This window comes from Solanum stenotomum, chromosome 9, assembly GCF_019186545.1.
Source record: "Solanum stenotomum isolate F172 chromosome 9, ASM1918654v1, whole genome shotgun sequence".
Lineage (NCBI taxonomy): Eukaryota > Viridiplantae > Streptophyta > Magnoliopsida > Solanales > Solanaceae > Solanum > Solanum stenotomum.
The window spans coordinates 53,382,250-53,393,792 of NC_064290.1; the positions used below are offsets into that span (position 1 = coordinate 53,382,250).

The following is an 11,543-nucleotide window of genomic DNA, read 5'->3' on the forward strand; positions in this document are numbered from 1 at the left end:
TTCAATCACACCATTATCAAAACACTTCAAGATTCAAACTTTATTCCCATAAACAATCACCAAAGAAAGAGATGAGCAATACCCAATTCCCCCCATCCAAGCCAAAGTCCAAGACCACAATAAACATAAAACCCAGAAAATTCTGCCAAATGGCGCAAGCATACATACATTAACAAACCCAAAAAAGCAGAACATATCACTGATTGAATCATTTCAATCACACCATTATCAAAACACTTCAAGATTCAAACTTTACTCCCATAAACAATCACCAAAGCTCCAAGCCAGAATCAAAGCTCCAAAACCACAATAGTCAATCTAACATTAAACCCACAAAATTCTGCCAAATGGGACAAACATACATACATTACCAAACCCAAAAAAGCACAAATTATCAAAATCACTTCAATCACACCATTATCAAAAACACTTCAACATTCAAACTTTATCCCTCCTACCAAGTAAATCCAAGATCCACAACCACAATGGTTGATAAAACCCAGAATTATTATGTCCATATACATGAGATTTACACTGAAATTAACAGAAAAGAGAGAGAGAGAGAGATAAAAAGATACCGTATCACGTGGAGTGTCATGACTATACACTGACTGGTGCATTATGAGACAATCAATACAGAGTTGTCTTTAAATTACGCTGCAGAAACTTGTGCGTGCAAGTAGACAGCTGCATATACGTGATCAGTATCATCGATGATCCAGTTTACTCGGTAAAATCTTTGCTGTAAAACAATAGTGTTGAACTATACAAGAAGAATACAAGCCTTGACCTGAAAAGGGGAAAATGAATCACATTGTTACAAAGAAAGTATTTGGATTGGAAGACAAGCAATTTCACGAGTTCTAGTGAGTCAGAAAGAACAATAAATCTTTTATGAGTCTGTCAGTGGCGGAGCCATCTTGTCCCAAGGGGAATCGATTGACACGACACCCCTTCACTGAAAGATTACACTGTGGAAATAGGTGAAAAAAGTACTTTTTATTTTTATATACTATCTGTTGAATCTCCCTGGGTATACTTTTTTATGTTTTGACTCCCCTTAATGAAAAGTGAAAGCATAGCTCCATCACTGAAGTCCGTCAAAGTACTAACAAATGCATGAGCAGGTAAAACTTCTGCAGTATAATTTAGGTTATACGGCAATAGAATCTGTCGAATATGTTCATGCATGCAAACTAAGGCTCATTTTCAGTGCAATAAACTATAGCAAGTAGGACACTTTGCAGTCAACAAGATATAATACAGCATCTGCTTGTGTATAACATGTATTTACCTTTAAACCGGAGATGAATGGGCTGTGATGAATAAATTTCCCGATTGATATTTATAGTCCGTTAATCTGCTTCATCCATACTCAAGACTTATCATTTTTTCTTAATGCATTGATTAGGTTAGTGTAGGTTATTCGATCAGGTTCAATTCCATTTTTGCGCATTTCCTTGACCAAATCTACTGCACATTCAACCATTCCATTATAGCTGCACAAATCAGGTCCAATTGATCCTGATTCTTTTAATCCTGCATGCCAGTACATCTGAAACTTCTTCAATCCATCCTAACTCGCCATAAATGTTTATCATAATGTTGTAGGTGTAATGATCAGAAGAGTGACCAGATTCTTTCCAAGACACTACGGAATTTCTCCATTTGTCCTTCTTTCCCATAGGCATCTAACATACAAATGTAGGCTTCAAGAGAAACCAATCGAAAAGCCATTGAAGCGCATTTTCTTGACAGTTGATGACATATTCTTCCATGCTTGACTTGCAAATTTAGCATCGTGTACAAATTAGACGAGTTTGGCTTGTGTCCAAGTCTTTTCAGTTCCGCACAGTATCTATTTGCTTCCTCATAATTGTCTTCCCGACCCCACCCTTCTATCATAGACCTGTAAGTTGTTTCATCAGGCTCCACTCCAACCCTTTTAAGGTCACCAAACAAGCGTTGTAAGTACCCCTAGACTATGACCGAATTATCAGAGGTATAACTTAACAAAACTAAGCTCCTATTACCCCCGAATCCATTTTCTTGGTAATTTTGTGCACCTTTTTGGCTTACGTGGTATCCAAACATCTTTCACGCGCCTCAAATGCGTGGAGTCACGGAGTGTGCCACGTAAGAAAAAAGGTGCACAAATAGGACCTTAGTTTAGTTAAGGGGTGTCTCTGAGATTTCGGTCATAGTCTAAGGGATACTTGTGTCTTATCACATTATAATGAGAAATGGCCCCACTTTTTTTGTAACTATAAGGGTGTGCCAAAGGGCTAAAAGGTCAGCACAATTAAAGATTAATAAAGCATGCACAAAAAATGACTTATTTCTACCTATTAAAATTTAGAACCAAACTCAAATGACTAAAATGCCACATACAAATAACTAATGACTCTAAGCATACATGTTGATACCAACTTCCTAACTCATGCTTCTATATAGGTAGAAAAAAGAAATTATGAGAATGACCTTGATTGTAAGTTTGTGTTTGTGCAGTCGATTTGATTTAAAAGGTTTTTTTTTTACGAGACACGCTAATTTTATCTATCAAAACTTAAACAAATTAAAAGAAATTAATTAGCAATTTGCCTTCATTTGGTTATGAGAATATTTCGCTTTTTTTGAAAATGAGGGCTTGATCATGAAACTCTCAAATACAACTTGAAGTTGTATTTAAAAATTAGGGAATTTTTTCAAAATGTCAATATTTTAGCATTTAATAGGATCTCTTAGCCACATTTTTAATATTTATTAAAAGTGTCAATATTTAGTTTGTTATATATCTGATTTATGTATTTCTTAATTTGTTTAATATGAAAGAATACAATTATTTAATAACAGAAGAGAGAAAATCAAGGGAGAGAATATTTCAAAAAAGGTAAACATCACTTAATTTTCTCATCAGTTACATTTTTTTAAAGAAAACTCAAACGTGCGCCTTTTTCACAATGTATTTTTGTTTTTTTCCCCAAGAATTTTGTAACCTTTTTTAAATCGTATTCATTCCAATATGTATATTATTTGTATCATGTTGTATTTTGTATAATGAAACTTGTATATTTTTATTAGTTTGTATTCATTTGAATAGTTGTGTATTTATTTTTTTCTTCAGAATCTTGTATCCTTTCTTAAGTCGTATTCATTCCAATATGTATTTTATTTGTGTCTGTATTCATTCTAGTTTTTATGTAGTATTTTGTATAATAATATATAAAATACAAAAAACAGTATGATGAAAAAGTGAGAATAAAATATATAACTGAAAAGGAATAAGTGAATATTTGTTGCAATCATTCTTAAATAAAATACATAACTAGTTGGCATAGTTATGTAATGAATACAAATTAGGAACAATACTAGATTCATAAACTATGCAACATAATTTTTGAATGAATATAAATATTAATAGCATACATACGATTTTGAATACAAATTGAGAAAGGATACAAAATTCTAGAAAAAATTATATAAAAAAAAAAAACCAATAGAAAGTTGTGCTTCCTATAAATAAAATACATATCTAGTTGACATACGAATTTAAATTAGGAACAAATACAAGATTCATAATCTATGCAACATGAGATTTTGAATGAATACAAATATTAACAGCATACATACAAATTTGAATATTAATTGAGAAAGGATACAAAATTCTAAGAAAAAAACTATAAATACAAAACAAACTAATAGGAAATTGTTCTTCCTCAACTTGGTCTTCAACAAGTTTTTCGAAATCTTCAACACCCAATTTTATTAATAGTGTCTTTACATAATAGAGGGAAATCAAAAGATACTTGGTGACAATGTATTTACATTTTATCAGTGGGTGAAAAATATTTTGAAGGAATTGTGAGATTTCTTAAACAAATTGGAGAAAAGTAGAAGAGGTGATTTTCTTAGACAAGAAAGGGAGAGAACAATGATGAAAAACTCAAGAGAGAGAAAGGAGGAATTTGGGATAAAAACCTAGAAAGAGGGGAAAGTGGGTAATGAGAGTTTTTTTTCCTTCTTTTTCACGTATAGAGGAGTAAAACTAGTTGAATGTGGGGCCTGATTTGAGAAATAAAAGGAAAGAAAATCAATTATATTATGACACATTTTATTTGCTAAAATATTGACATATTGACATTTTCAATAATTATTTTAAACTGCAGATGTTTTTAATAATCATGTTTTCACTATATTATTCTTTTTTCAATTTTACCCTAATTATATATATATATAAAGAACCTTATATAAATTATATTTCACTTCCTTTTTAGAAAAAATACCTTCAAACAACTAAATATTATTTTGAAAAAACATAACCAAACACAAATTCAACTTCGAAAAAAATTCAAATAAAGTGAAACGTAGATAATTTTCTTAAAAAATACATTAAAATTCTAAACAATTTTTGCAAAAAAATTCCATACAAGTGGACCAGTTTTGGGAAAAAAGGTGATAAAGTAGTAGCAAGATATGTTATAAATAAAACAAAGTTAAGATAATACTCCAACAATTAAGGATAGCAATAACACTAATCATTGTCATTATGATAGAATAAGCAGGCAGCACAACAGAAAGAAAAAAAAGGAGACAAAAGTTGGATGTCTAAGCTTAAAAGATTTAGAACAGGTCCACGTACAGTTGATATGGTATTTAGTCAAATACATTCTTCTCTACAAATTAAAGCTCCATCATCACAACATTATTGTCTTTTTTCAAAACACTAGCATTAACGGTGTTTAGACAGTACAGAGAGGATGCACTTTTACTGTTCTGCATCGTATTCATCTCTTTTTCGTTTCACCCCTCCCATTCCCATCGCATTCAAAGTGTCTATAACATCCTTCATTGAGGGCCTCTTGTCTGGATCAAAATTCGTGCAGAGGAATACCAGAAGTGTGATAGCTAATGCAGTTGGATAATCAACTTCTGTGAAGCATTCATGAACCAAATATTTTTTACCACGCTTAACCACATTTGCAATTGATCTTTGCACACAACAACACACATGAGCGAAACTAAACTTCCTTTTGGCCATCAGCTCCAGCAGTAGAATACCAAAATAATAAACATCAGATTTCATGGTCCTGGTCCTCTCACCTGTGTATAAGAAAAGATAAGAACACAATTGTATAAGAACGAGAAATAATATGCCATATAAAACAGCAAATATGATGAAAATTATCCACAAGGCGAAACCTATGAGTCCTAATTTTTAATTCAGACAACTTTTCACTATATTTTTTTTGTTAAAGCCAAAAACATAAAAATATGAGGGTCATGGCTTTTGACACCCAATTTTGGCTCTCCACGATTTGATTAATTTTTGAGCTTCTTAAATTTTAAACGATTGGAAATAATTGTTTTTTGAAAAAATCCAAAAATGTTTTCAGGCTTGGTTTTGTTTTTGTTTTTAGAAGCAATTATATATTTCTATAATTATATACATATAAGTTTTGTGTATGACTTTGAGGTTTTATAAATATCTTAAAATTTGTCTCAAAAAAAAAAAATGTTTAACTTAATACTTATCTTATTTTTTCTTAAACTAATCAAAAAATTTATTAGTGTTGCAATTAGTCTTATTTTCGATAATTAGTTAATTATTTCACTAAAGGGGGTTCTTGGCAGTTGTGCCTGAGAGAGAACTTTTTACCAGTTATGCTATTCTAACTTGGTTTATATGGGGACACACGCTAGTCCTTATCCAAAGATGTTGTTATGAAGGATTTCCGACACCAAGGACCCAATCCAACAAGCTTACTCCTATGCTCTATTTACTACTCCTTAAACGCGGGAAATAGCTAAAATAGAGGAGATCTCTTGGAGGCAAAAGTCCAGATGTATATGGCTCATAGAAGATAGAAGGGGACATGAATACCAAATTCTTTTGGAGAGTAGCAAACTTTCAAAGGAGTAACCACGTTGATAAGCTATTGATTGGGGAAGAAGTCTAAGAAACCAAAGATAGCATCAAAGCTGCAATTCGAAGATTTTACCAAGCTTTCTACACAGAAAAAGAGAAATAGACGATTTGAAAGTCTAAACTTCTCATCACAAACAACAGAGGAGGCAACATACATCTGAAAAAATTTAATCATAGCATGAAAAGAAGAGAGATATTGAGGTTCGAACAAACATGCCTTTTAGAATCTCTGGAGCTCTAGCACCATCAAGAAAGCTATCATCCACATTGAAAGTATTTGTTACGTACCCAAAGTCAAATACTTTAATGTTAAATTCCTGCAAGCCAAAAAAAGTTGTTTCCAGCAAGCCAGATCAACGTAATAAGATGTAAAAACGTATTTCAAAAAGTGTGCTAAGACAATCTTGTGAGATATCTAAAGGAAATAGATGACCATCAAGTGTTCAAACTCACCTTATCTATCATAATGTTTGCAGGAATAAGACGGTCAAGTGCAATATTGTTCTCATGCAAACATGAGTAGAGATCAGCAAGTTGAGTTGCGACCTTCATCCGCTCAACCCACCCAAAGTCATCTACAAATGATAGAGAAAACAAAAGCAATGTACACACTGATGAATAATCATTCAACATAATACTCGAGATAGTAATATAAGTACCAGAGAGAAGCACATCCGACAAAACTAGTCCAGTGAATTCTTCATCAAAGACAAGTGCAAGCCTCGTATCACAACAGTACCTATACAACTTCACCAAATTTGGATGCATATTTACTCTTTCATCGGTGAATAACTCGATCTCATCCTACAACAAAAGAAAGAAGCTTAATTTGACATCATTCAACGAAGCAACAAAAATCAAAATACTATCTAGCAAACAAACATACACAAAATGTAGTTAGACATTGAAGAGCATCTCTCATAGGAAGGTGAAAATCCCATGTCTTTACAATAACCGATCGTTTTTCAGATCCTTCAACAATGGTTCCCTGGAACAGTCTTCCTGAAATAGTCTTTTGAATTACTTCAGGATTCTTGAAATTAGTAATCCCGTCCAAATCGGAGTAGCTGCAATGCTTCACCTTACCAACTATCGTTGGCTCAATTGAGAAGTCGAAGCTACAGTTTGGCAACCAGAGAAACATTCAATCCCAATTATTATTATAACCTAGAAAATAAAATTACATGAAAAGGCAAGTTATTCAAACCTTTCGAATCGCTTGCATGCCCTGTAAAAAGATTGTAGCGATTGGTGAGCTATGTAATCGATGAACATAGGGTTACGCCAATTGATTGGCTCCTCCTTGTTGAAACGTTGGTACAGATAAGGAAAAAAGCTCCAGTCCATCAATTTCTTCCTAAGGATCACAATGTCCTTCTTCTGCTTATCAATACTCATCTCGACGTCTGTCGTGGTCGTCATCGTCGTTGTTTTCTAGGGCACAGAAACACATAGTAGAAGAACCAAAACCAAGGATAACAGAAGAGGCGTTCTGGTGGTTAAAATGGAATGGAACTTTTTATCCGCCCCCAGTCCGGATTTTTTGGAGCGTGGGTTTCATGTATACTACACATGTATCATATATATCAAATTTTTTCATATTTAATAAAGGCTTAAGTACCTCTCGAACACTTTTACCTATTCAAAATTGTTTCTATTAGGCTTTTTTTGATAATCAACAAAAAATATGAAGAGCGTGTGATACACTTGCGGTGACGTGACAAAACGGCTAATTAAAAAATAACATGTAGCTCTGGGCCCCGAAAATTATAAAAAAAATAATTTTGTTTAAAATTATTTCAAACACATTTTATATTTATTTATTTTTAAAAGAAAAAGAAAAAAATGAAAATGTCAACCTATTCTACCCAACCCCCTTTCATCTTCATCTTTTTCCCAAAACGTAATTCTTTTCAAATAACTTGAAGATTAACTTTTTTTTAAAAAAAAATAATATATATATATTTATTTATTTTTATTTTTTTCATACTAAGAGTGAAGAAGAAAGAAAATTTTGCCGGCGGTTATTCATTTCTACATCGATAACAAAATGAAATTGATAGCTCACAAATTAATTCTTTCAAATTTTTGAATATCATTTTTGATAAATTTAATGGGTTTATATATGAATTTGAGTAAAAATCTTTGTTCGAAAATTGTGATAAACAAATATCGGCTAACTTTTTTTATACGTAAAAATTATTTATCTTCTTTCTTCTTCTTCATATTTGTTCCTTATTTTTATGAGATTTGAAATAAATCTTATTTCAACTGAATCTTCATAGTTGATTTTCATTTATCTTCATATTTGGAAGAAATAATATTCTTTTTTTTATGAAAAAGAAAGAAAAACAATGTTGGAGCTAAAATGAAGAAAGTTTTGCTAACTAAATTATGAAGAAGATCATAGGTAGGGGGTGGAGTGCTTTTCTTTTTTGAAGAAAAAGTGGAGAAAATGATCAAAATGGTCCTTAATGTATGGGCTTTGATTCCATTTGGTCCTTAATGTATGGACTTGATGGAAATGGTCCTTTATGTATCATAAATTGTGATCAATTTGGTCCTTAACCCTAAAATTTTAATGGCAGCGATTATTTTTTAAAAAAAATTAACTAAAATCGCTACACGTGGAGCGATTTCCCATTATTTTTTAAGCAGTCCTCGCCTCAGGAATTTTTAATAAAAAAAAATTTAAACTTTTTTAAGAAAATGGCTACTATAGCAGCTATTTCTATTTTTTAAACGCTGCTGGGGCAGCGTTGTTAAAAAAAAAATTCACAACAGTGATTTTAAAGAAAAAAGAAATTTTTTTTTGGATCGGCAGCGATTTTTATGTTTTTTAAAGGAGTAACAACGGTAATTTTGTCAGAAGAAAATCGTTCTGTCAGAAGCGATTTTGCCCTTTTGGTTAAAAAAAAAATTGATGTGCCATTTTTGAATTTTTGGAAACAGGGGAAGGAAAGTCTTGAACGAGCATATCTTTTACATATTCCGTATATTTTGACGGCAAAATAAAATAAAATATTAATTTTNTTGAAAGTCTAAACTTCTCATCACAAACAACAGAGGAGGCAACATACATCTGAAAAAATTTAATCATAGCATGAAAAGAAGAGAGATATTGAGGTTCGAACAAACATGCCTTTTAGAATCTCTGGAGCTCTAGCACCATCAAGAAAGCTATCATCCACATTGAAAGTATTTGTTACGTACCCAAAGTCAAATACTTTAATGTTAAATTCCTGCAAGCCAAAAAAAGTTGTTTCCAGCAAGCCAGATCAACGTAATAAGATGTAAAAACGTATTTCAAAAAGTGTGCTAAGACAATCTTGTGAGATATCTAAAGGAAATAGATGACCATCAAGTGTTCAAACTCACCTTATCTATCATAATGTTTGCAGGAATAAGACGGTCAAGTGCAATATTGTTCTCATGCAAACATGAGTAGAGATCAGCAAGTTGAGTTGCGACCTTCATCCGCTCAACCCACCCAAAGTCATCTACAAATGATAGAGAAAACAAAAGCAATGTACACACTGATGAATAATCATTCAACATAATACTCGAGATAGTAATATAAGTACCAGAGAGAAGCACATCCGACAAAACTAGTCCAGTGAATTCTTCATCAAAGACAAGTGCAAGCCTCGTATCACAACAGTACCTATACAACTTCACCAAATTTGGATGCATATTTACTCTTTCATCGGTGAATAACTCGATCTCATCCTACAACAAAAGAAAGAAGCTTAATTTGACATCATTCAACGAAGCAACAAAAATCAAAATACTATCTAGCAAACAAACATACACAAAATGTAGTTAGACATTGAAGAGCATCTCTCATAGGAAGGTGAAAATCCCATGTCTTTACAATAACCGATCGTTTTTCAGATCCTTCAACAATGGTTCCCTGGAACAGTCTTCCTGAAATAGTCTTTTGAATTACTTCAGGATTCTTGAAATTAGTAATCCCGTCCAAATCGGAGTAGCTGCAATGCTTCACCTTACCAACTATCGTTGGCTCAATTGAGAAGTCGAAGCTACAGTTTGGCAACCAGAGAAACATTCAATCCCAATTATTATTATAACCTAGAAAATAAAATTACATGAAAAGGCAAGTTATTCAAACCTTTCGAATCGCTTGCATGCCCTGTAAAAAGATTGTAGCGATTGGTGAGCTATGTAATCGATGAACATAGGGTTACGCCAATTGATTGGCTCCTCCTTGTTGAAACGTTGGTACAGATAAGGAAAAAAGCTCCAGTCCATCAATTTCTTCCTAAGGATCACAATGTCCTTCTTCTGCTTATCAATACTCATCTCGACGTCTGTCGTGGTCGTCATCGTCGTCGTTTTCTAGGGCACAGAAACACATAGTAGAAGAACCAAAACCAAGGATAACAGAAGAGGCGTTCTGGTGGTTAAAATGGAATGGAACTTTTTATCCGCCCCCAGTCCGGATTATTTGGAGCGTGGGTTTCATGTATACTACACATGTATCATATATATCAAATTTTTTCATATTTAATAAATGCTTAAGTACCTCTCGAACACTTTTACCTATTCAAAATTGTTTTTATTAGGCTTTTTTTGATAATCAGCAAAAAATATGAAGAGTGTGTGATACACTTGCGATGATGTGACAAAATAGCTAATTAAAAAATAACATGTAGCACTGGGCCCCAAAAATTATAAAAAAAATAATTTTGTTTAAAATTATTTCAAACACATTTTATATCTATTTTTTTTTAAAAGAAAAAGAAAAAAATGAAAATGTCAACCTATTCTACCCAACCCCCTTTCATCTTCATCTTTTTCCCAAAATGTAATTCTTTTCAAATAACTTGAAGATTAACTTTTTAAAAAAAATTTAAAAAAATAATATATATATTTTATTTTTATTTTTTATTATTATTATTTTTATTATTTTTCATACTAAGAGTGAAGAAGAAAGAAAATTTTGCCGGCAGTTATTTATTTCTACATCGATAACAAAATGAAATTTAATGGGTTTATATATGAATTTGAGTAAAAATCTTTGTTCGAAAATTGTGATAAACAAAAATCGGCTAACTTTTTTTATACGTAAAAATCATTTATCTTCTTTCTTCTTCTTCATATTTGTTCCTTATCATATTTCAAATTTGAATCTTCATAGTTGATTTTCATTTATCTTCATATTTGGAAGAAATAATATTCTTTTTTTTTTATGAAAAAGAAAGAAAAACAATGTTGGAGCTAAAATGAAGAAAGTTTTGCTAACTAAATTATGAAGAAGATGATAGGTAGGGGGTGGAGTGCTTTTCTTTTTTGAAGAAAAAGTGTAAATGAAAGAAAAAATATTTTAAAGCTAATTATAATGCCAAGTGTCAATAAAAGAAGAAAAAAGTGTAAAAAAATTCAAAAAAGACACTATTTTGAATCTTTTCACGTGCTTTAGGGAAGTGCAAAACACATTTTTTGTCATATATGCGTTTTGTATTAATAGGTATATGTTTTGAACAATTTTAGGTATTCAATAGATACTAGTCTTAATTGAACTGTGTAAGTGAATTATGTGAATAACTTTAAGGGGCCGCTGATGACTTAAGTCTAAAAATGTTAGGAGAATCTA

The 11,543-nt window shown here is 31.9% G+C and overlaps 1 protein-coding gene across 6 annotated transcripts; it reads right to left on the minus strand.

Annotated features, from left to right (window-relative positions):
* Positions 1-4,608: 4,608 nt before the first annotated feature.
* LOC125876445 (probable serine/threonine-protein kinase PBL18) lies at positions 4,609-10,374 on the minus strand. Of its 6 annotated transcripts, none has more exons than XM_049557633.1 (6): positions 10,059-10,374; positions 6,813-7,044; positions 6,586-6,730; positions 6,380-6,501; positions 6,144-6,243; positions 4,609-5,100 (listed from the first exon to the last, which is right to left on the minus strand). In XM_049557633.1, the coding sequence occupies exons 1-6, from the start codon at positions 10,271-10,273 to the stop codon at positions 4,766-4,768; spliced, it is 1,149 nt and encodes a 382-aa protein (XP_049413590.1). In that variant the 5' UTR covers positions 10,274-10,374; the 3' UTR covers positions 4,609-4,765. The 6 variants fall into 6 exon arrangements, with proteins under 6 accessions (XP_049413590.1, XP_049413592.1, XP_049413588.1 ...); XM_049557635.1 differs by lacking the exon at positions 6,813-7,044 and adding an exon at positions 9,738-9,969; XM_049557631.1 differs by lacking the exons at positions 6,586-6,730; positions 6,813-7,044 and adding exons at positions 9,511-9,655; positions 9,738-9,969.
* Positions 10,375-11,543: the final 1,169 nt, after the last annotated feature.